Source organism: Cyphellophora attinorum (assembly GCF_001299255.1).
Source record: "Cyphellophora attinorum strain CBS 131958 chromosome Unknown Contig3, whole genome shotgun sequence".
Lineage (NCBI taxonomy): Eukaryota > Fungi > Ascomycota > Eurotiomycetes > Chaetothyriales > Cyphellophoraceae > Cyphellophora > Cyphellophora attinorum.
In genome coordinates, this window is record NW_017253231.1 from 512,858 (window position 1) to 536,383 (window position 23,526).

General features: G+C 53.6%; 10 protein-coding genes across 10 annotated transcripts; 6 read left to right on the forward strand and 4 right to left on the reverse strand.

Annotated features, from left to right (window-relative positions):
* Positions 1 to 72: 72 nt before the first annotated feature.
* On the reverse strand, positions 73 to 1,251 carry AB675_8449 (Beta-lactamase domain-containing protein 2; the record flags this gene model as incomplete). The annotated part of the gene is made up of 1 exon (XM_018148895.1): positions 73 to 1,251. The coding sequence occupies one exon, from the start codon at positions 1,249 to 1,251 to the stop codon at positions 73 to 75; it is 1,179 nt and encodes a 392-aa protein (XP_018004235.1).
* A 1,103-nt stretch (positions 1,252 to 2,354) lies between these two features.
* On the reverse strand, positions 2,355 to 4,004 carry AB675_8450 (uncharacterized protein; the record flags this gene model as incomplete). The annotated part of the gene is made up of 1 exon (XM_018148897.1): positions 2,355 to 4,004. One exon carries the CDS (start codon positions 4,002 to 4,004, stop codon positions 2,355 to 2,357), a length of 1,650 nt encoding a protein of 549 aa, XP_018004716.1.
* A 651-nt stretch (positions 4,005 to 4,655) lies between these two features.
* On the forward strand, positions 4,656 to 6,109 carry AB675_8451 (putative RING finger protein; the record flags this gene model as incomplete). Its single annotated transcript, XM_018148898.1, has 2 exons — positions 4,656 to 5,907; positions 5,964 to 6,109. The coding sequence occupies 2 exons, from the start codon at positions 4,656 to 4,658 to the stop codon at positions 6,107 to 6,109; spliced, it is 1,398 nt and encodes a 465-aa protein (XP_018004315.1).
* Positions 6,110 to 7,291: 1,182 nt separating this feature from the next.
* Positions 7,292 to 8,773, forward strand: AB675_8452 (RNA polymerase II transcription factor B subunit 2; the record flags this gene model as incomplete). Its single annotated transcript, XM_018148899.1, has 1 exon — positions 7,292 to 8,773. One exon carries the CDS (start codon positions 7,292 to 7,294, stop codon positions 8,771 to 8,773), a length of 1,482 nt encoding a protein of 493 aa, XP_018004414.1.
* Positions 8,774 to 10,356: 1,583 nt separating this feature from the next.
* Positions 10,357 to 11,800, forward strand: AB675_8453 (putative transporter MCH4; the record flags this gene model as incomplete). The annotated part of the gene is made up of 2 exons (XM_018148900.1): positions 10,357 to 11,019; positions 11,060 to 11,800. 2 exons carry the CDS (start codon positions 10,357 to 10,359, stop codon positions 11,798 to 11,800), a joined length of 1,404 nt encoding a protein of 467 aa, XP_018004172.1.
* A 443-nt stretch (positions 11,801 to 12,243) lies between these two features.
* Positions 12,244 to 14,129, reverse strand: AB675_8454 (putative amino-acid permease meu22; the record flags this gene model as incomplete). The annotated part of the gene is made up of 5 exons (XM_018148901.1): positions 12,244 to 12,778; positions 12,946 to 13,576; positions 13,630 to 13,755; positions 13,803 to 13,897; positions 13,951 to 14,129. 5 exons carry the CDS (start codon positions 14,127 to 14,129, stop codon positions 12,244 to 12,246), a joined length of 1,566 nt encoding a protein of 521 aa, XP_018004174.1.
* Positions 14,130 to 16,356: 2,227 nt separating this feature from the next.
* On the forward strand, positions 16,357 to 17,688 carry AB675_8455 (uncharacterized protein; the record flags this gene model as incomplete). The annotated part of the gene is made up of 1 exon (XM_018148902.1): positions 16,357 to 17,688. The coding sequence occupies one exon, from the start codon at positions 16,357 to 16,359 to the stop codon at positions 17,686 to 17,688; it is 1,332 nt and encodes a 443-aa protein (XP_018004246.1).
* Positions 17,689 to 18,324: 636 nt separating this feature from the next.
* Positions 18,325 to 19,379, forward strand: AB675_8456 (uncharacterized protein; the record flags this gene model as incomplete). The annotated part of the gene is made up of 2 exons (XM_018148903.1): positions 18,325 to 19,188; positions 19,242 to 19,379. The coding sequence occupies 2 exons, from the start codon at positions 18,325 to 18,327 to the stop codon at positions 19,377 to 19,379; spliced, it is 1,002 nt and encodes a 333-aa protein (XP_018004703.1).
* Positions 19,380 to 19,863: 484 nt separating this feature from the next.
* AB675_8457 (uncharacterized protein) lies at positions 19,864 to 21,009 on the forward strand (the record flags this gene model as incomplete). The annotated part of the gene is made up of 1 exon (XM_018148904.1): positions 19,864 to 21,009. The coding sequence occupies one exon, from the start codon at positions 19,864 to 19,866 to the stop codon at positions 21,007 to 21,009; it is 1,146 nt and encodes a 381-aa protein (XP_018004469.1).
* Positions 21,010 to 21,221: 212 nt separating this feature from the next.
* Positions 21,222 to 23,193, reverse strand: AB675_8458 (F-box only protein 21; the record flags this gene model as incomplete). The annotated part of the gene is made up of 4 exons (XM_018148905.1): positions 21,222 to 21,408; positions 21,464 to 22,506; positions 22,554 to 22,719; positions 22,772 to 23,193. The coding sequence occupies 4 exons, from the start codon at positions 23,191 to 23,193 to the stop codon at positions 21,222 to 21,224; spliced, it is 1,818 nt and encodes a 605-aa protein (XP_018004471.1).
* Positions 23,194 to 23,526: the final 333 nt, after the last annotated feature.

Sequence of the window (23,526 nt, forward strand, 5' to 3'; positions counted from 1 at the left end):
AACATTGTGCAAGCTAGCCAACGCGGACTACACGTCCTCAAAAGACCGAGCACCTTCAACATCCCCCTAGATCTACAACTGCCCATCCTTCCCCTCCTGCTCCCTCAGCAACCGCCAAATAATCCGACAATACTCAATACTCCTCTCATTCCCAATCAACCCGCCCCCCATCTTATTCATCACATACGTAAACGTCACCCCCCTATGCAAATCACACACCCCAAAACTCCCTCCCCACCCGTTCCAGAAACACATCTTCTCTTGCGGCAAATAATCAAACGACTTTGCTGAACCGCCGCCACCGATCGAGAACCCGATCCCGAAGCGGATCGGCATGCCGATGCACAGATCCACGCCGTCGGACTGCTCACGGAAGATCTGGGAGATGGTTTCTGGGGTGAAGAGTTTGGCTTCGTCGTGGGGAGTGCCGGCGAGAGTGATCGCGCGGAGGATCCGGTTTAGGCCCAGGGCGGTTGTGTGGCCGTTGACAGCGCCGATCTCGCCTTGTCGCCAGATGTCGGTGTTGGCGACTAGGGCGTTCATGCTTGGATTGATGAACGTCTTGCCTGCGACACTGTCTGGGTCGATCTTGAAGTCGGCTGCTGGTGGTGGAGGTGGGATGACGGGGGCAATTCGCGGCCAGTCGCTTTCGATGGCGCCGTATTGGAAGTTTGCGTTCAGGGGTTTGGCGATTTCGTTGGCGATGAAGTCCTTCAGGGTCTGTCCGCCGCTGGCTCGTCGGAAGACTTCGGAGAGGGGTGCGCCTTGGTTCGTGGCGTGGTAACCGCTGGCGGTGCCAGGTTCCCACCAGGGTGCTTGGGCCTCGAGTTTGGCGGCGGCGGTGGGTGCGTCGCAGAGCTCTTCGAGGGTGATGCCGCCCTCCCAGCCTGAGACGCCGGAGGTGTGGCTGAGTACGTGCCGTATGAGGATCTTCTCCTTGCCGTTTTGGGCGAATTCAGGCCAGTATTTGGCGACGGGGTCGTCGAGGTTGATGATGTTGCGTTGGTGAGCTAGGAGGAAGGCGGCGGCGGTCACGGTTTTGGTTGAGGACCAGACGTTAACGATGGTATCGGCTTGCCATTTCTTTGTTTTTTCCTCATCTGCGTAGCCGCCCCAGATGTCGACGACATCTTTGCCGTTGATGTTGACTGTGATCGATGCTCCTAGCTCGGAGTCATCGTTAAGCTTTTCTTGGAAGAAGTCTTTGAGAGCCTTGAAGGCTGGGTCGCTTTGGCCTTCCACAGTCGCCATGATTGTTGCTGAGGTGTTCAGTGGTACGCAATGGGGCAGTCTGGTGGCTCAGCGGTCAGTGATCAGTGTTAACCGTCTCAAGCCTCTGTGGTCCGGCTTGGTGCAATGATAGCAAAGTAAGCAGATGTCGTCCTATGATATACCTACGCCTTGTTGTTGACATCTTAGAAGTCAGGCAGTCACCAAAAGACCCATCAGTAAGAAACGATGCATAAAACGTCCGAATCCTGCATGGCTCGCAAGAGCTTAACAATCCAGACCGCCGGGCCCGCCCATGGATGGCTGCTAAACGAGCCTGGAGGCCCAACATGGCATTGGCATTGTGGGGAGGACTCGAACAGATACGGAAGGACTGCGATACCTGCATTTAGCGAATTTGACAGTGCATAGAAATTTGAGTTCATGCCTCGGCACCGACTCTTAGTGCCCACTCTACTTACAGAGTCGTGGTCGCCTCTTCGAGTTTGACGGACGAAGTTGGACCGCTGACAATGCACAATGTCCCATGCTGCTCCAGATGGACCTGGCTGGTGCAGTGAGTACGTGACAGCGAATCTCTGTGTCTACATCGGTTCAGATGTAGGTGGCTGACGTCGCGTGTTCGATGCCGCTGACTTCAAGGCCTTACAGCGCTGTCCAGTGTGCTCTGAGAGGGACTTGGCCTCAGGCTAATCTCAACGCTTCGTCGTCGATATCTTCATTCACTCGACATGCTGAACCATGCGACATACAGTGAATGCGTCTTGGCCGACTCAATTGGATGATTCACTCCGGGGTTTGCCCCGATCTCGATTTCGTTGATGGAGTATAAGTAGTTGCTTTGCCCTTATGACGACTTCTTCTTTTTTTCCCAATCGGCGGGAGCAACTCCCAACACTTCGCCATGTCAAGGTAGCATCTTCTGATGCTATCTGATGGGGCGAGCTTCTTCTGAAGGGTGGCAGCGACGGTACATTTGGGTATCCGACAGGTGCCGGTGGTTGCAGATGATCTTACTGCGTTCACTTCGTCCCTTCCCACAGAAGCTTGCCTCGAGATGGCATGACTTCGTAGCACAGGTATCGATGTAAGCGAGCAACATTCTAATTGCTGTCACGGCGTTCTCATCTTTTCTTCCCCTTCGCACCACCGGCTTTCTTCCCTGGCACACTAGCCTTCAGTGCAGCATGACTCGGATTGTCTTTCAGATGCTTAAAAAGCTGGGTCTTCGAATCAAACTCGTTTCCGCAGCGAGCACAACTGAATTCTGAAGCAGCCGCCCTCGACTCGCCAGCAGCGGCTTGTGCGGCCTTCTTGGCTCGCTTTTGCTTTGCTTTGCCGAGTTTCGACTTCGCGCCTGGCGTGCCATCTGTGTCTGAGGTTGCTGGCGTTCCCTCCAGTGAGAGATCTGTGAGGGTGGACGAGATGCCATTGGTCGTGTTGCCTGTAAGGCGGGCCTCTATGGCGTCTCGCGAGGCGTAGTCGTCGTCAGAAGCAGACGACTCCATGTCGTGCTTCGCAGGAGGTACGTCAGGCCCGGGTTGGGACTCGGAGAGTCTGCCATCATCTGCGTCTCCGCTTCCGCTCTCTGCATAGCCGGTCGGTTGCTGCGGGAGCGTGGTCTTAGCGTCCTGCTCGAGATTGTCACCTTCGCCTTCATCCGATTGCGCCCTCGAAGTCTGATCTCGCTCTTGTAGGTCTGCGTCTTCATCCTTCATCGCTCTCTTGAGCTGTTTCAACAACTTGACATGCTTCTTACTTCTCTCGTGAGCTTGGAACTGCGCCTCGCTTTTGAACGTCTTGTCACACACGACACAATCATACTCATGCTCTTCGATGTCCGACTCACTGGAGAAACCTCCTTCATGCTCGTCCTTCTCTCTCGACTGAGCCCAGGCCGGTACCGCATCCATGTCACTCAAAGCATTCCGTAACTGCGCATCCCTCTGTGCTCGCGACCTGGCTGCTTGCGCCGCCGCCGCATCTCGTAAAATCTTCTGTCTCTCGGCCTCTGATTTTTGGTTATCCTGCACTCTCGGATCCCTTTTGCGCACGAATGCGATCAACGATCGCACAGCGTCGTTGTATTCTTGAATAGCCTCGTCTCGAACCTTCTTATTCTCCTTCTCCATAAGCCTTCGTATCCGCCGATCCGGAGCGTCCGCTAACCGGTAGGCGTCTTTCCATGAGAAGCTCTTCTTCGTGGCGAAGCTCGTCCACGCTGAATAGAATGGCCTGACTACATCTTCGTAGTGGTCGTTTTTGTGCCCAAACTCGGGGTAGTCTAGAGAATCTAGATCCTCCCACTGGCAAGCAATATCCTCCTCCTTCGCCAACTTCTCAAAGAAATCATGCAGACCACCGTAAAAGCCATTGGGCGCATCGGTGAATTCCATGCGGCCGTTGAACTTGAGCATCAACTGCTGCACTTCTACTGCAGTCGTCATGCGAATGTTGTAAGAGAACTCCTCGCCATCCTGCCCGGGCTGCTCCCCACGCAGGAGGATGTCCTTGTGAGAGTCGTACCATGCTCGTTCCTGCGGGTCAGAGAGGACCTCGTAGGCGGTCTGGACTTCGGCGAAGAGTCTGGTCGTCTCTTCGACGTTGCCATAGTTGCGGTCGGGGTGTAGTTCGAGGGCTTTGCGTCGGTATGCCTTCTTGAGTTCGTCTTCTGTTGCGGTGCGCTCGACGCCGAGTAGTTCGTAGTAGTCGGTCTTGAGTGGTGCCGCTTCGTCAGCCGCCGGCTGTCCTGAAGAGGACTGTCCCTGGCCCATGGCCGGGCTGGTGGGCTTTAAGGTACGATCGCGTGAAGGTTTGAGGCTCAAGAACAATTGCCATCGGCAGACACGACAAAATGTTTTCGTAGTCCCGTCTAGTACCTTAGGTTCGTCGCGTGACGCAGCCCTCGCTTCGCCCGCAAATCAGCCGCAAGGGCCTGGAGAACATGTGCATGGAATTTGCATGGGCCAAACTCGTCACCTCTCAGCTACCAGTAGGCATTAACTTTCGACGGAATTAGGCACTGACGCAAGCACCGAAGCAAGAGGCTCGTGTTGCCGAACCGTGCCTTAAGTTTTGCAAACGTACCAGCCTTGAGGAGAGCCGCGTGCCAGTGAATTCGGGCAGGTGGCGAATCTGGGGACTGCCATTCGCTTCGCAGAGGGACGACGAAGTTTTCTCGGATCTAGATTTCGATTTCGTGCCCCAACATGCTCTTTGTCACCAGATCGGAGACTCGTGTACCCCGGAAAGGCCTTCCTCAATATCACTATTGCCTCTTCCTTCTTGAGCGAGAGGAGTTGATTTACTCTTGCAGTCCTACACATTACTAACGATACCATGGGCCACGCCCATCGACCCAGTGAGAGATTCTACGAGTGGCTCAGGCACATGCACAACATCGGAGATTATTTTTGTCGATCATTATGAAGTTTGGACAAGACTACCAAGCCGCGCTTCAGCGCGAAGAATTTCCTCAGGATTGGGTCGAGTCCGCCATCTCTTACAAGAAGCTTAAGAAATGCATCAAGCGCGTGCAGCAGGAACTCAATGGTCTTGGGTTGGATCAGGATACGCTTAATGCTCTGTGGCAACATGTGAGCACGGGAACGGAGGCGCTGTCGGATGACAATGTCGCGAGTCGGATGCTGCATTATACGTTTGATGGGAATGACAAGGTCAGGTTCGTACCGAAGTTGACTATCGCGTTGGATCCCAGGGATGGCTCGCCGATGGATGCATGGTTGAGTCCGAGCACGAGGCGACATCTGCGGCGTTTGTCGAGGAATTCGAAGCCACTGGTTGACGTTGAGGAAGTTTCGCCTTCTGCTCCGAACGGGGGCGATGCCGATAATTCAGAGACCGACGCAACTGAAGCGACAGACACGACGGAAGCATCTGAGGAACAGCAGCATTCAGAGATCGAGACAGTAGAGATACCCTTGACCTCTGACTCGGAATTCTTTCAGATCTTGAGACGAGAGTTGCGAAGTCTCGACGGACTCCAGCACAAGGAGCAGCAAACCATCAGTGACGATATATCGCGCCTCGCTCATCAGCTGCAAGATCTCAAGGCGTCCAAGAAGAAGCGGTCCAAGCAAGACATAGAGCAATGGCGCAGACTCTTTGAGCTCTATGCCGAATCGGAGGTCTTCCGGTCCTCGCACGAAGCCGACGCAGGTGCACGCGATGTTGAACATGCCCAGAAGCAATTGCAGCTCTTCACAAAGTCAGTCCAAGAGCAAAGAGTGAAGGGTGCGCTTGTGTCGAAGGAAAGCAACGAAGCCATGGACCGTTTCCTCAAGATCAACATCGACCTCCTGCGGCTCATGCGCTTCCAAGAAATGAACCGCATCGCGCTATCGAAAATTCTGAAGAAGTTCGACAAGCGGACAGCTCTGCATGCTCGGGCCGCGATCCCAGAATCGCTCAGAAGTGGTGCTGCGGTCAGCCAGGACTTGGCACGAGGCACATGTTACACCATCGCCAACGAGCTGATGAGCGTGATACCCCAGGTCAACGACTACCTGTGCCCGGTCTGTTTCAGTATTACCTACAAGCCTGTGCGACTGGCTTGCAACCATGTGTTCTGCATAAGGTGTCTTATCATCATGCAGCGGGAAGAGCAGAGTCACTGCCCGATGTGTCGAGCAGACGTTGTGCTGAAGGCGGATAGTGGTAGGTCCATGCAACATATCAGAATGACGAATGAAATAAGCTGACAGACAATCTAGACAACGTTGATCAGAAACTAATGGCGTTTCTCGAAAAGAACTTCAAAGCGGAGGTCAAAGAAAAGCAGAAGGCCAACGAGATCGCTGCGGCTATCGACAGGTTCGGGGAGCCGTACATGGAGCCCCTGAAGTGTTCAGTAATGTAAAAGGTGGTAATTCATGTCTCATGAGACTTTCGATTCTGGTACTTCGGGTTTGAGCTCTTCTGTGATGTTTTTCTCGTCCTTCCATGCAAAGGACACGTATTTGGTGTGGCTGCCTCGAGCAACAATTTCGTTGTCCTTGTTTATAAATTTGACTGATGTGTAGGCCAGGGTCTTGCCGACTGAGATCCGTCAGCTGGGGCCTTCTATCGAGACTGAGCTGGCTTTACACTTGTCACAAACTACCTCACCTCGTATGGTGTCGCCAACCTTGCCGCCAGAGTTGAGATATGTGACATTTATATCCGTCGAAACGCCTGTAGAGTATAGTCCTCGCGATGCCAGCGCAAGAGAGCCGCTGGTATCAACCATGGTGGCTAATGTAGCTCCGTGGAGGATGCCGAGACGGTTCGTGTGCTGCTTCTCTATTGGGAGCTCAAAGTTGACCTTGCCTGGTTCTGCTGCTGTTATACGCATCTATGCAAGATCTCAGCTAGTGGCTCTAACTTTGTGAGCTGCAACTCACACCACTGATCAATCTGATTACAGTTGTCAATGATCGCTCGGTCGGACACATGGTTGTTATGGCACTCACCTCGGCTCAACTCCCGATGTGGACAAAAAAGACTCCCATACCTTTCGTGGTCAGTTCAGATGGGCGTTACTGCAGGCTAGCATCGTACCGAGCGAACAAACCTCAGAGCAGTCATCTTGGCACAGAAAGACTGCTATCACTCGGGGTCCAAGCTCTAGGCTCTTCGTAGAAACGGTTTCGAATTTCCAAAGGTCCTGATTACGGATGTTGTGCTGCTATCTAGGCACCTGGAGGGTACGATAATCGATCCACGTGCCGACCGACAGTGCCGTCCGGATCTGAGCGACTTGAAAGCTGTTTCACTTCTCGACATACGCTCACTCGGGACTCAAGAACTTGAAGATGTCGACGGGTTTGATAGAGGCCGGAAAAGGCATCCGGGGCTCCGCTTTTACGCGGTTGCCTTCTTTGCTGTCAATCATCCATCGTGTCTTCATCATTATCGTGCATCAGTATCGTGCATTTTACCTTCATCGCAGTAAGGTCATCCGAGCGCAAAGCTCCACGCATCGCTGTCAGGTCTGATCTCCGCATCAGGCACAGTCAAGGGGAATGAGTCTGCTCATTGACACGAATCGATATCGGTAAGGATGGCGGAAGGCCTGCAATCATGGGACTTCCTGGAGACACTCCCAGGAATAGATTTCTTCCGCTTGTACAAGAGTCCTTCCTCAGCACTTGCTATCTTCCGCAAGAGACTCTCGTCCTTGGCCAAGGCCTTCGTCATGGGCATGCTCTATATGCCCGCACCAATGCCGCTGAAACACTTCGAAATTATGGTCAAAGACGGGAGTATTCGAGAACGCGACACGGCGATCAATCTCCTTCAACGTTATCACATCTTCAAAGAAATAAGGTCTGCGGCCGGGAGAAGCTTCTCGCTGACGCCAGAATTCGCAAAGTCCTTACGTGTGGCACTAACTGGTCGAGGCGAAGGCCATTCGTTTGGCAAGATCACGTCTGTGCCTGTCGGTGAGCAGGTCGACATCGATTTCCTGGATGAGTATGCACGACGACAATGGGAAGGAATACTGGGCTACATGGTCAGCTCGTCTGATAATCCGATTGAAAGTGCAGAGCCACTTAGCCGTCCTTCAAGCAAAATTATCGAGCTTCTGCGAGTGGGTGGTCTGGTGGGTGGGAGAGGCAATCAGGACATCACGAAGGAAGGCTTCTCGTTCGTGCTACAAGATCTCAACACACAGATATGGTCCCTTCTGTTCCTGTATGCAGAAGTCGCTGATCAATTCGAGCTGAACACCATCGACGTGCTGAGCTTCTTATTGCACCTATCTTCTCTCGAATTGGGTCAGGCCTACTCAACAGAGAGCCTAGACAGCACTCAAATGCAGTGTCTTGATGATCTTCAATCTTCGGGGATTGTCTTCATGCCGCTCAATAGTGATGGAACCCCGGCACCATACTTCTATCCTACTCGACTGGCAACAACGTTGACTTCCGACTCCCAGAGTACTATCTCGGCCACGAACGCGACTTTGGGATCGTCTCTATCAGCGTCTACCCCAGGCCAAGGCTTTGTCATTATCGAAACCAATTATCGAGTCTACGCGTACACCGACTCACCTCTCCAGATCGCCCTTCTAGGCCAATTCGTCAGACTACGCTCTCGACATGCAAACTTGGTCACGGGAAAGATGACCAAGGGCTCCATCCAGCGTGCCATATTCAGAGGTATAACTGCGGACCAAATCATCTCTTATCTCACCTCTCATGCTCACCCACAAATGCGCAAACGAGCTCAACAAGAACAGGCTCAGCTTCGAGCACGCAACATCGATCAAGGCAAGACTATTCCCATAATACCGGCGACCATACTCGACCAGATACACTTATGGGAGATAGAGCGCGAACGAATGACAGCGACGAATGGCTTCCTGATGAAAGACTTCGACAAGGACGATGAGTACAGAGCGGTCTCGACCTATGCCGATGAAATCGGCGTGCTCATCTGGAAGAACGACAGAAAGCGCTTGTTCTTCATCAGTCGAATAGAACAGGTGAAGACCTTCCTGCAAGAGAGAAGGGGCGGTGGACAGAGTTCGTCCAGATGATTACCAGAATACGACAAGTCTATCAGTGCTGTTGGTACTCAAAACGAATCGATGAAGTTTCAGCCTACATTGCCGTCCTATGCCCAGCAACCTCTCACCACAAACTCGAGCGCGGTCGTCATCATGCGCCCTTGTCCGAGATAGCTCTTCCGGCGGCTCGTTCAACGCTGGGCGAGCGTGGAGTCCTAGGCCGCTGCCTGCTCGTCATTGCAGTTGCGCCGTGCTCTTTCCGAGTCTGCGCCACGTCGGACTCTCCAAAAGAATACGGATGGTTCCGATACTCAGCACTCCCCATCTCTCGGGCCCATGCCTGCGAGTCCTGGACTATATCCTGCAACTGTGCAATATTCAGAGTCCTCCTTGCGCCAATAATGTAACCTTGCTTGCGTCGATCTTGTGGATTTGTCGCAGATTTTATTGTTGCTGTGTCGTCTATAAAGGCTCTGAGATATGCTGCGAGCACAACAAGATCTACCTTTGATGATGGAATCCAACATTCGATGTGAGAGATGTCCTCGTCTTCGGAGTCTATGCCTTCGCCAGTGCTGCTCCCTCTCCTCACTCTTGCACTGTCGTCATGCCTCCTCGTGCCAGCCGACATAGAGTCACTCTACACAGCGCTTTTGCAATTAGGCCCAGTCATCTTCGGGAGTGTCGTTATCGTTGAGTCAACGCTCACTATGTCACAGAGATGTGTGCTGCGAAAGGAGATCAGACCAAGTTCAGAAGTTCAGGCACGAGGTAACGACGACCAGAACATGTGACATTTCGACAGGGCGACACATTCCCTCTCAGCCTATGGACCTGCATTAGCGTTGGAGGGGCATCATTCTGGCATCTTGGAAGCATTTGGGGTGGGTGTGACTGTCAGAAGTTCCGCTGCTCGCGTCAGGTCTTTGGCCAGATGTCACAGAGCCCGCCACATCCCTTGAAACATGTTGACGCCTCTGCTTTGCGCCAGTCTTCGCGCGGCCTATTTGACCTACAGCAATACTTAGCGGATATGACCGCCATTGCGCGCATTTGCGCAATAGTCGGCCGGCCGTACGAGGTGCTTTGCAAGCTGGAGCTGACGTCGCAGACAATATTTAAGCAGCGTACTCGCAGAACTTCAACAATCGCCGTTCATGGCAAGCCGTACTGCCCCATAAAGCATTGTGCCCCCCGCGCCTGCGATAGTGTCGCCAGAGGGCGCAAATTTCATGATGAAAAGCATCATCGGAGTTCTCCCCAGAACTTCCAGCCAATGATCAGGCTTTATAGGCGACAAAGATGGAAATTCAAGGCCCTGCATGACGCCCATCACCGCGTATGCGGAGAAGAAGAATTTCAATCTCCAAGGCGGCTCATCGGCCGCGAACTCGGGTTGTTGAGCCTCCATGTCGACTTAAGACCTTACCCGGACACAAAATGAACTGACCGCCAGACTCTGGTGGTATTGATCAACGCCTGATGTGCAGTCGAGTTGGACTCTTATTCCCTGGAGCATTTGCAGGCGGGCACATACTTGGACCAGCTACACAGTGATTTATGGATCGACGTCAGTACTCTCATACGCCACTAAAACGAGCCCGTAGCTCAACATGGACACTACCCTTACACGCACGGTGACCGCAAAAGACGCCGAGGATGTTCCTCCAGCATTCGCGACCTTGAGCCACACCGACTCATTTGTCTCTCCCGTCTCACATTCTGAGCCAGCATACCACCCGCCAGCAACAGAAAAGGGGCTTACACAAACCACAACCACCACATCCCAACGCACCGCGGCAAACCGCGTGCTATCACGCTTCCGCACCGCCGACTCGATCCCTTTGACACCTCCACCAGATGGCGGCGTCAACGCCTGGATCATGACCTTCATGGCCTGCCTCGTCAACTTCAACACATGGGGCTTCGTGAATTCATTTGGCGTCTTCCAGACCTACTACGTCAACACCATGCAGATCGGTAGTCCTTCCGCCGTCTCCTGGATCGGATCTGTCCACGTCTTCCTTGTGTTCGGGATTGGCACATTCTCCGGACGAGCCACCGACGCAGGTTACTTTCACCCAGTCTTTGCGATAGGGAGTCTGATTTACTGCGTTGGTATCCTGTCGCTGAGCTTCTGCGACCAGTACTGGCAGGTCTTCCTCTGTCACTCCCTCACTGTTGGCTTCGGAGCTGGTCTAGCCTTTGTGCCCAGCATAGCCGTTGCAGCGAGCTATTTCAGCCATGCAAAACGTGGCGCCGCACTGGCTCTGGTCGTCTGCGGCTCGAGCGCGGGCGGATTGATCTTTCCTGCAGTCGCTGAACAAATGCTTCCCCGCCATGGCTTTGCATGGACCGTGCGGACCATATTCTTCATCGAGGCGACCCATTGCGACCGTCGCAGCGTGTGTCATGCGCCCACGCCTCCCACCACGAAGAGCCGGTCCCATCATCGAATGGACAGCGCTCCGCGAGGGACCATACACCCTCTTCCTGATCTCCATCTTCTTCTCCTTCTGCGCCCTGTACGTCGGATTCTTCTACATCGGCAGCTTCGGCCGCGACGTCCTGGGCGTCAGCCAAGCAACTGGCATCCAACTCCTCCTCACGATGAACGGCGTCGGCCTCGTTGCGCGAGTCATACCGAACATCATCGCTGACAGGGCCACTGGACCACTGAACCTCATCATTCCGTACTCGATCATCACGGCCGTCGTCTTCTTCAGCTGGTTGGCTGTGGATAGTGTGAGCGGGTTGTGGACGTGGGCTGTTGTGCAAGGCGTAAGCAACGCCGGGATACAGGCCTTGTTCCCGGTGGTGTTGACGAGTCTGACGGATGATCCGAAGAAGATGGGTGTGAGAAGCGGGATGGGTTTCACGACAGCGGGCATGGCAGTGCTCATTGGCCCGCCTATCGCTGGGGCGTTGGTGGAGAGGCTAGATGGCGATTACATGGGCTTGCAGTTGTTCGGAGGATGCATGTTGGCGTTGGCAGCCGCGTTCCAGATAGCGGCGAGGTGGGCGAAGGTTGGATGGGGTATCAGGAGGAAGGTATGAGGAATCGGCAGACGTTTGCTGCACTGGCGGGAGTTGCCTCAGCACGTGGCAGCCTGGTCCCATATAATAGCCTGTGAGGCTGGCTGATATCACGAAGTATGATAGCGATGAAACACGTGCCTGCCTTCCTCATTGAGTTGCATGCATTGCGTGGCTTTCTGCAGCCGCACGAATCGTAGGCGCGGGCCGGATCACACACAATCAGCTTGAACGAGAAGTTTAAAGCAATGTCACTAGATTTATTTTGTGTATCTAGAGCATTGCACGAGTAATTAGGTAGGCAACAAACAAGACTTGCTCGTGCTGTCACCGATGCAATCTGGTAGAATATTTGAGGAGTGAGCCAAAATGCCCGCATTCGCTAGTTGCTGCACGGTGTGGTTTTGCTCAGAGGAAAGTCTGCTGACAGAACAGACCCCAGACCAAGTCGCATGATGTCGGTTTTAGATGACGTTGCGAACACCAGCCTTAAGATGTCCCAAGATGCCCTTCTTCTTCCTCGCCTCCTCCATCTGGGTAATAGAAGAACGTCGCTGGTCCTCCGGAACGTCCAAACCGCTGATGACGCTCTGCTCATCCCTCATACCAGTGTACACGTCGATATCCTTGATCTTGATCCAGATCGGGCGATCCTGGGGACGCGTGAACCAACTGTACACCTTCCACACGACGTACAGGAAAATTAGGAGTGGTCCGGCGAGGTACAGCTGGAAGAAGGTGTTTGCATCCAAGTTCGGCCCGCCGACGGGGTAAAGCGCGACGTAGAACTGCGCGATGAGGGCGAGGACGGAGATGAGGACGCAGACGTAAGAACCCCAAATGCCGAAAGCGGCGCGGAAGGGCAGTTCAGCAACGGTGTGGCCCTGGTGCTTCCACGCCATGCGGAAGCGGATGTGGGCGAGGGCGATGCTGCCGTAGATGAAGATGATGGAGAGACCCGAAAGGGCGAGCAGCCAGTTGAAGATGTCGCCTCCGTTGCTGGCCAAGTTGATGAAGCGAGGCAGCCGAAGAGGAGTTGGAGGATGGTGACAGGCAAGGGGCGGCCTTTCTTGTCGATGTAGGCGAGAAATTTCGGGGCCATGCCGTTCGCGGCGAGGGCTTGAATGGTGCGGGTGCTGCCGAAGGTGCAGGAGTTGGCGACGGACATGACGGCGATCAGAATGACGGCATTGAAGATTGAGGGGAGCACTTTGATGCCGGCGAGTTGAATGGCGATAACGAAGGGCGAGTGGCGGGAGGTGGAGCCTTCGGCGGAGTAGAGCTCACTGTCGGAGGGGACGATCAGACCCACAAGGAAGAGGTTGACAATGTAGAAGATCAGGATACGCCAGACGACCTGTCGCGAGGCGCGAGGGATCTCCTTGCGCGGATTGGCGCTTTCGGCGGCAGCCAGGCCGGTGAGTTCGGTACCGGTGTACGCGAATGCTGCAGTGACGAAAACTCCGCAGAAGCCGTGGAAGCCGTTCTTGAATGCGCCCGGATTGTGCCAGTATCTTGCGCCAATGTAGCCACGGTCGTCAGTTGGGACACCTCCGGTGTCGATGATTATGCCAAGAATGATGAACCCCGTGCAGGCAATGATCTTGATCATGGAGATGACGAACTCGACCTCGCCATAGCCTCGAACGCCAAAGTACTGGATGACGATCAATGCAACCAAAAGGGGCACGATCCATGCAGCATTTGTGATACCCTCGGAACCGGGCCAGTAATGAATGATGTTGCAAGCGGCCGAGATTTCGAAGGGCAGGACGGTCAGCCAAGAAATCGCGTACTCTGCATAAGGTCAGTTAACTGCCCGTGTTGGAGATCACAAAGCCGTGACTCACCCCACGCGCAGGCGAAGCCCCAAGACGGATCCACAAATCGACAGATGTACATGGTGAATGCGCCATTGACAGGATAGACGACAGACATCTCAGCGAGAGCCTGCATCATGAGATACACTTGAAGACCTGTGTCTTGTCAGCATAAATACGGTCTATCGTGGGGGTGAACGAACCAACGATCATGAAGCCAAGAAGCACTGATCCTGGTCCGCCGCTCTGGAAAGCACCGCCGGAACCGATGAATAGACCAGCACCGATTGCACCTCCGCTAGGAAATGTCAGTTCTCCAAAACTTCGAAACCTGCTTGCGAGAGTACTCACATAGCAATCATCTGCATGTGTCTGCCCTTCAGGTTGCGCTTGAGCTCATGCTTGCCGCGCTCGTCCGCCTCAGCAGCGAGACCAGCTTGAGGTGCGACATCAGTGAATGCGCCTGGCCCCGAAGGATGGCCCTGTTGGACCTTCTTCTCGTTCTCCGAACCGGAATGTTGGTCACTCATGTTGGCGGGCGCAAAGAGAGTGAGACGAAAAAGTAGTCTTGCGACGCAAGAACCGCGGGCGGCCACGCGGGAACACACTTTGCTTTTAAAGCGTCAAGCTTGAACCAAGCCTGCCACAAGCCTGCCGAGGATGTGCAAGCAACCCTCGTACGTCTGGGCTGTTGAGCTTATCAATTAGGCCTGGCGTTGGCATGCCATCTGGCGGGTCAGTGGCGAGAAGGTTGCATCGTGTGGAGTGGATGTGGCAGCGAGATAGCCACGACTCCACGAATCAAAGCCAAACAGAATCCCCAAGCTTGCAGTCACGCCAAATAGTGTGCCTAAGCCTGGTTAAGCTCCCTCTTGGTACTCTTGAGTGTTACCACGCTAGCATGGATACCCTAATCCCCTCGCTTCTTGAAGTTATTTCTCTTGCTTCGAGTTGTTGCCTCGATCGAACATTTCCATCCACATGATCGTGGGAAACCTTGGGTCGCGTGTGGCATACTTGCTCTGGTTCCTGCATATGCCACTTGCGATTGAGTGAGCTTACTGCAGTCTCTCGCTGGAAACAATTAAAAATCCGAGCAAGGACCGCTGCTATCAGTGTCCAAGTACCTTATTAGGTAACAAGAGCGGATGAAGGCGAGCGCGTCTCGCCCCCGGCATGGATTACGAGACGCAAGTGGATTCGGACGGGCAGAAGAGGGTAAGTCAGGCTATGTGATTGAACCATCGATCATGCCGCTCATTTTCCAAGACTCCTCAGTGTCCTCACTACAGCTCGGAAACAGCAAATAGTGCGCGAACTGTCCAGTGATAATCCTCACGACTATCTCGCTGCGAGAAAGCGGGCCCGAGAGCCGAATACGTGTTTTTCCACACGGCTTCCAGAAGCATTCCTCTCTGACTTCGTGCTGACGCGCTGACAGTGGTGATCGCGGCTCGCGGCTCCTCCGAGAGCACAGATGTGATGATCGCCAGTACTTCTGGATCTTGCTTCTGTGCATCGTCGCATCGACTTGTCATTCCTGTCAGCCAAGTCGGCCGCGCGCAGCATACTACTGGAGAAGGGCATCGCCGTCCGAGACGGCATTTGCCACATCCTACTGGTCGCGAGATGCAATTGCTGTCGCTATCAATTTTCTCATTGTACCGGTGGAGCAGTATTTACCGGCCACGGTATAACATGGTGGCGAAGTGGACTGACCATTAAGCGATAGCGACTTACCTTCTAGAATTCCTGATTCCATTTGGCCCGTTCGCTAAAGGTCGAGAGACAGCTTGATAGAGGCAACACCCCACGGAAAGCCTGATGACAATTCCCCAATCAGTCCACGAAAAGCCCTCCGAGCATCATCTACGACAGGGTCAAGTAGTCTGTTGCCAACACGAACTCACTATCGCTGATATACATGCGAAGTACGCCTCACGGAGCCAACGTTCATGACAATGACACGACCCGGACGTCATTGCGAACTGATGATCGTTGCCCTCTGATCATCGCTAATATTCACGTAAGCTGGCTCGTCGTCACTTATACTGACCGCCCAGCCATCTCGAGTCGCCTCGCTCAACGTGAACACTCGCCTAGTAAAGACGTGTCTCGAGAGTCATCAACAGCGCTTCAGCTTTGCCACAGTCTGGCCACAGTCACGTTAGCATACGTTGAGCACTATACAATAACGAGTCTGACGACAAATTGTAGTGGCGGAAGCACCGATCTGAAGGCACTTACACGCCGCAAGATATGGCGAGACGCCTTCACTCGGTAAGATGGTGCATACACAGCTCTTGGCCGCCTTCATCAAAGCATATTGCTGCTTGCGAATGTTATGGGTCGTTAGCTTGGTCCACCTGGGCAGCACGACGACAGCAAGGCGAATAATGGGGAAGGATAGGCAGACAAGAGGCACCTTGAAGGAAGTCTGCCTTCACGGCCAAGGACCTCCTCATTGCTGTGACACCGTGAGGTCCTTTCCATGTTCACTTGATGCTTCAACAGATTGTGCACTAGCCCAGACTCAAGGTATTTATTCTCTGAGGTTTCTCCAACGTAACGCGACATTCTGCGCGTTCTTTGTCCACGAAAACCACATGGTGTACAGACAATTCGACGACCACCTGATCAGTAGCAATGAGGGCAGAATGGGAACAGATCTTCTCGGGGCCATCATCACGTTGACCAGATGCAATTGCTGACAGCCACAAGGCGTTAGCACAATCAACAGGCGACCAGGAGAACTCCATGTCGCTGACTACCGATTCCAACGAAGCACTACCTGCTGAAATACTGCTTATGGTCTTCAGAGCATTCTTCGATGGCATTGTCCTGTTCCCACAGGCCCGGTCCCAGGACGCCTTCAATGCCGATTGTCAAGACAGAAGGTTTCATGAGTCGCGGCTTGCGATGCTGTTGCTGTCCAAGTCACACTCTCGGATGGTTCAGGACGCTTTATGCGAATGTGCAACCGTGCGGACTTGGTGTCCGACAGATCTATGTCTCCTCGACCTCGGCACGTACCCTTTGGACAGAATAGAGAAGCTTGAGATTGACATCTCTGATGAACGACATCACGAGCCTCCCTTTCTTCTACTGAGCAGAAGCATCAGAAAGCAGCCCAGACTGAGGTTGATCCGTTTCGTCACAACTGGTGTGGACTTCACCTTTTCGCAATGCTCACTGCTTGCGGAGACACGCCAGACCACCTCAGAGCTGACCAGTGTTGCACGAAAACTATCTGATTCGAGAGGTACGGGAGGCCAGGCCATGATGAAAGAAGCTTGGCTGAGAAAACTTGTGATCGATGCATCTCATCCTTCTCATGCGCTCAACATCGAGATCGAGTTCCAACTCTGCAACTGGTATTTACCGCATGTCCGGCTACCACGCGTCCGTCTCTCACCAGAGGCTGTGGGCAATCTCGAGGACTTCGATATTCCAGTTGTGTTCTCTGCCAAGCGTCAGACACTCACTGGAAAGCACGGAGACATCTGTTTCTCGGTACCACAACAGCCTCTGTTCCAAGAAGAGTTCCAGCAGGACCAACATGGAGACTTCAAGCAGACCCAACAAGACATTTTCTCGGACAACTCGGATGCAGAGACTGGAGTCTGGAGCATAGTTGCCGAACGATTCTCTGATATCGAGCTCACTGCAGAAGCTACATCACAACTGTACAGCTTGATGGCAGATGAACCGCACCCATCAGCCAACAGCATAGAGCCTGAAGATGCCACGGAGACTAGGGATCAAAGACTTGCATGGAGTGTTGGGAAGATCTTATATGCATATCGCCACAACGATTGCAACGAATGCGCGTGGGACGACCAAATTGCAGAGCCTGAGTTAAGCCCAAGACAGCTGTACAGTATATGGCGAAGAGTGCTGCAGGTGGAGGATGAGGAAGTGCTCAGACGCCCATGGCGTGAGGCTTATGACTTGGTCACCGATATTGATAGGGATGCAGAGGCGCCAGGTTACATGCACTTCGACCAACAAAAAGCCTTCTTCACACGCCTCTTTGATCCTACACGAAATTGGATCTCGAAGAAGAGGCCCAGCAGAGGTCTGACTTAGCAAGTCTACAGCCCCACGAGGGCCACTACGTTCATGTCGGCCCTGCATTTGATGACCCTTTTTCGGAGAGAGCACGACGCGAAGGCGGAAGATGACAATGAATTTGGAGGTGGCCTTCACGATGCCTGGTCCTCCAGTGTCCCATGGGTCGCAACAGGAGTCAGACCGAATTGCCGGATTGTCTGCATAGTCGTTGGTCCTGACAGAAGAGGCAACCTTCCAGTGCTCGAAACCATGGATGATGGCAGAGCGTCCTTCGTCCAAAGCGAGGGGGAGTGAATAGCGAGGCAGCATTGACAGGACTCAGCAATTTCGCAGCAAATGACAATCCCATACTTCACCGACTTACTCACCGTGCTGAGAGTAACAGCAAGGGCTTCTGTTTCTGACTCGGATTCTGCCTGGCCCCTGAAAGGGACTAGCTCCATAGGCGAGGCAACCACAGCCCCATCTGCAGGCATAGGTACAGTAACCTTACTCATTAATGCTTTCTTAATATCAGAGTCATATTTGCGATATAAAAGTTCAGCACATCCCTTTGCTGTGATTCCATGAGGGATCATAAAGAGCAGATTGATATCACCGACTGGCACTCGAATGAGTGCAACAGCAAGCAACATCGCCAATATTGCAATCATGGCAGCCGGCATAATCGTGCCGCTGAGGCGGCCCTCACGTAGTCTTCAGGAACAACAAGACCTTACCAGTGCCGTCATATCGCAAAGTGAATCACAACTCACGAGTCTCCCTTTCGAGATCCGGCTGCAAATATGGGAACACTTGTTCAGCTCTGACACCTATGTCGGTACGAACGTCCTCTCGCTGGCCGCTCTGGCACGCGATCCGCTTCTTTCGCCGCTCTTCGCTTGCAAGCAAATGTTCAAAGAAATCGGCGCAATCATACCATCATCCATCTTCATCGGCTTGCGTCGAACACCTTACACTGGGTACAGCTTCCCCAAATTGCACGAGCTTGGTGCCTACACTTTACTCCTCCCAGAAGATCTGAGAGGAAGCAGAAAGCTGTGCCTCAGCACCTACCCGTCGGCGGGCGTAGGACACTGCAACTCGACAGTGCCTGATCTGTCGAGGTTCATATCTCAGTTCAAAGACCTCCGTGTGCTCAAATGGGTTCCTCAACTGGGCTCGGGCTGGCCTAATCCACGCCTGATGTGCATCAAAGGGCGGTCGCATTTCCAGCACATAAAGTATAAGTGTTGGCACAAGATCCTGACGGGCGTTGACGAGGACGATCCGGGCGTACCGGTTCCTCAGAACCCGAAGAAGATTTGCGACGCGTTGAGTCTGATTCTTCGCGAGCCAGCAATGCACTGGCCGATGCATAAATTTGGCTTACTCCGAGAAGTCGCAGGTACGTTGCAGGGGGCTTCTCAAAGCCATATGTGCCAGTATCTCGTCGAACTGCGCCTGCCTGTCGGCGATTACAAGTCCCCTCCACCACGGCTGAATCTTGCGTATGGCGATCTCGATAATTGGATGGTAGGCAATTCTTGCCCCTATCCTCACCTATGGTACACTACTGACAGCTTCAGGTACTGACAGCAGATGTCTCGACGTTTGAGTTCGAGTTGAACTACCTTGGACAGACATGGCAGATAGATTGCAGGAAGTATGGCTCCAGGAAGTTTCTCAATATTCTGCAGAACAGGTTCGCTTTGCGTTATATCTAGCACTGTAGCGACGTCGATCGTTCCGCGAGCCATTTGCAGCCGCTCGTCGATCTCAATCGAGTTACAGAGTACTTCTCAAGAATTCCTGACAAACTCTTGTATTGGTTGTGCCTGAAAGCATCTTCTGTTACAGGCACTGATCCGTCTCCACCCGGGCCTGAAGTTGACGTCTTAGCACTGGTAAGAACTTCATTCATGCTCTTCGTCCCTTTCCTTTCTATGTGATCTCACAGGTATACGATAACAATGACTACCAACGATCAAGGCCATTTCCAGTAGGTCACTGCTTGCCATAGAAACCACAATGGCAGGCACGAGGGGTAGTGGACGTGATTTACCCCGTTAGCCAAACAAAGGAATTTATGTGAACCTATTGACCTATACTCACTGGCACTGCCATGAATTCATTGCCATTCCAACTCAATCGTCCACTGCTCTCCACACAAGTCGACTGACTCAGTATCGAGTCCCTCCGCTGAACGTTATGGGGGACACTCGATGCGCCAACCCGGAGTATCAGTTCGACGTTGATGTACTGATGCTCGAATATCTGCTTCACCACGCGATCAGAGCCCACCTGGTGGCCGCGCAGCATCAGCCGAACGATATCATGGGCGAATTGATAGAAGACGAGTGTGGTGGTTCCCATGAAGTAGAGGACGAGGAGGGAAAGGACAAGGCGTGGGCAGCGACACGTACCCGCACGGCCTTTACGCAATTCCAGCAGAAATTTCAAGGTTTACATCCTGATTATCAGCCGGAGCCAGGAAGGGCTTTCGACGGTATGCTATTCGAATCGCTTCTCCTTGTCGAAGCAGCAAAACTCAGTGATGTTGGTGCATCGGTAATTGCGCCACAATTCGACGACACCGATGAGCTTCGACAATGTATTGCTCGGCGAACCAAGATCACGGACCTGGTGGCTGTCACAGCCGAAGCCCGCCCTGACGTCCAGATTCCGTCCAAGGCATCCACTTCACCACAGAAAAAGTCACAAAAGCGCCACCCTACCTTCCTACTACTCCACCGTTTCATGATCCTGAACGCCAGATTGTTAGAGCAGCTTCCGGGCAAGACTATCACAGAGGAATGGATGCAAATCGCTGGCAGCCTGATGCAGCTTGCGGCTCTCGAGACTATCGATGGTCTGAACGACTCAGCGACCAACTCAAGCAACAGTGTCGAGCAAGTATGTCCAACCATCATTGACTGCTTTGCGTATCACCATGTCCCAGTGCTCAAGCAGCTCAAAGAGCCGGGCGGGGTGGATATCTCGGAAGACTTCGGGCTCGATTGTTGGCTCATGGAAGAAGAACAAGCTATCAGCGACATGTTCAGATCTTGCGAGGACACCTGGGGCATCATTCGCCAACGATACCTCGACGAGCTGCCCACTGATCCAGTCGGAAACTTAGCGCATCGTCAAGAGGAATACCACGCAATGATGGACAAGGTCATGAAGAGTGTGTATGACTGTCTTGCTGATATCTTTCGCATCAACAGCTTGCCGGAGATCAGCGGCAAGCCTGCTTTGGTACAGATTGAGGAAGGTGGACTGACAGGCATGAGTGGGGAGGACTTCCAGATGTTTGCAGAGCGGGTGGGCTTGGCGAAGATCTACGAGCCATGAGCTTGAGGTGATATTCCTCAGAGTCATCGATGAACCTGTCTACGTTCCGGTCAACGGCTTGCCAGTGCCGCAGAAGCCTCCCTGGCAGGATGTGTGGACGCAGTCAGCAACAGAATCATCTTCCAGATGGACCATGACCCGATGGGTCTAGCGCAGCACTCAACTGAAGGATCCCCTACTTCAGTCTATGAACGTTCAGTATCTAGTCTTCGTCAATCCTCCGGGTAGCTCTCTCGGACATTGCTGACGAAGACACCTTGTTCCCTGTCAAACCTACGGAACCAAATCCCAATCTCGATCGGAAAACTGTCCTCAGGCTTACCCAACTCTTCCAGCTGCTCCCTAGTCAAAAGTATGACATTCTCCTGCGCCACATAGCGCGTTGTCTCGTCATCGACCCTACCGGACAACGTCAGCAAAATCGCTTAGGCGCAGAGGCAATGGAATCACTTACAAAACATTGTAAAAAGGCTGACCCCTCCCGCTTCCTAATCCATCAACGCCATTCGCCACGATCCACTGCTCGTCCATCCGACACCAGCTATCCCACCCGTATATCACCGCCAGATACCCCCTGATCCGATGCCGAAAGACCTGCCCCACTTTGAACTTCACAACCTCATTCCCCGCGGCAGACCGCAACTTCGGTACTTGAGGCGTCGCATCTCGATTCCTTAGGCGCTGCACCAGCGCACCGTAGGACGTCGCGTTCGCTAGCCCGCGAGCGACGGGCAGGACGTGTTGGGAAAACAACTCGACGTCCCGATCGAAATAGTGCGCAAAGTGTTGGGTGACGATGGAGAGGTAGTGTGAGATCTGGGCTGGGTGCACTGCGGCTCCCGGCGCGGGGGAGGGCAGGAGGATGAGGGCTAGCATGGCGCCGAATGCTGCGGCGTGCATGGGGATTGGGAATAAGGGGGCGCCGTCGTAGTGGTTCGGGGCGGCGAGGACGTTGTGTGCTGCGCGGATAGTGAGGGCGCGAGCGCTGGAGGGAGAGAGGTAGGCGGTGATTTGCTCTGGGGTGGAGTTGGGTGCGATGAAGCGCAGCTGGTTCTGGAGGTAGGTGCCGGAGATGGGGTCCGCGGTGAGGAAGGGGTCCATGTAGAGGTGGGTGAGCGGGGAGAAGGGTTCGAGTGGAGTGTCAGTAGGCAGCGGGTTGCCGTCGAGGTCTGTGGTGGAAGTCGGGGCCGGCTGGATGAGGGCGTGGACGTGGAAAGGGTAGGAAATTGGGGAGGCCCGGAGGCCGAATTTGCGGACGACGTAGCAGTAGATGATGGCGGAGATGAGAGGGACAGAGTTGCGGTTGCTACTGAAGAGGGCGATGCCCAGGAACATGTGGTCTAGGGCGTGGTAGTTGCGGTTGTCGGAGATGCCGATCCAGTTGTGTTCAAGGAGATGGGCTGCGACGGTGGTGGCTATTTGGCGTGGCGTGAATGTGTCGATTTCTGGGTTTGCTTCGCGGACTGAGGTGGCGTATGAATCTAGTCGAGCGAATATCTGTCATCGACTTAGCAGCTGGCTTTATGCAGAAGCAAGACGCGTACATCATCGACGTCGCCTTCCACCCGCTCGCCCAGGACGAACATGTCCAATGCGGCAAGCGAACGTTCTGTCTCGTTCGGTATGTCACCCTGGGCTTGCCTCAGATAGGCCCATTCCTCACATGCCATGAGCCGATGGAGACTTCCGAGCACAGCGTGAGACCAGTACCTGATGTGATCAATACGAGCATTCATGGCCGTCCGCTGAATGTCCGACTCACTTCTGTGCCAAGAACATCTCACTTGACTCAGCGTCTACCCATTGCGAGAACAGCATATCCTTTGCATCGTAGCCAAGGTCCATCACATCCTTGATGCGATCCAACCGATTGGTCTCGTCGCTCATCAAACCAGAGAGTGCTCTTTGCACATTGCGACTCGAAGTGTAGCGGGTCGCTAACAATTGCTTCCAGTCACCGTAAGATGGGTCGTTCCGCTTCGACTCAAGTTGGTGATGTTTGTCCCACCACCTGAAAACGCGCAGGCACTCGTCCTGCCAGAGCAGCGGGTCTGCTCCTATGCGCTGAAAGCGGCGGCATGTTTGCTGGAGTTGAGCGAGTTCGAGTGCTGTGACGTGTTCAAAGACCGAGCGCAGGAGCTCGTCGGGTAGTGATAGTAATCCCTGCGGCGTCTCAGTCGACATGGCTGTTGTCAAGGGCACATCACCGTCCGTTGAGGGCTACAGCATCTCATCTTATATGCATCGAAACCCGAATAAAGGTGGCGACTTGGACGATAATGAACGTCATCTCAATGCCGAGGCTGCAGCTGATCCGAAGCCGGATGACAAGGCTCTTAAGACGAGCACCACGAGCTGAACGTACACAGTACACCTCCAACTCGTTCTGTACAGCTTTTCCAGGTTCACATCACATTTACAACTTACATCCTGGTCGCGGCCTTAGCAATCTTGACTCAAGCATGATGCAAGCAGGTATGGGGCCCGCCCGGACGCGCTGACCCGATCAAAAAATTT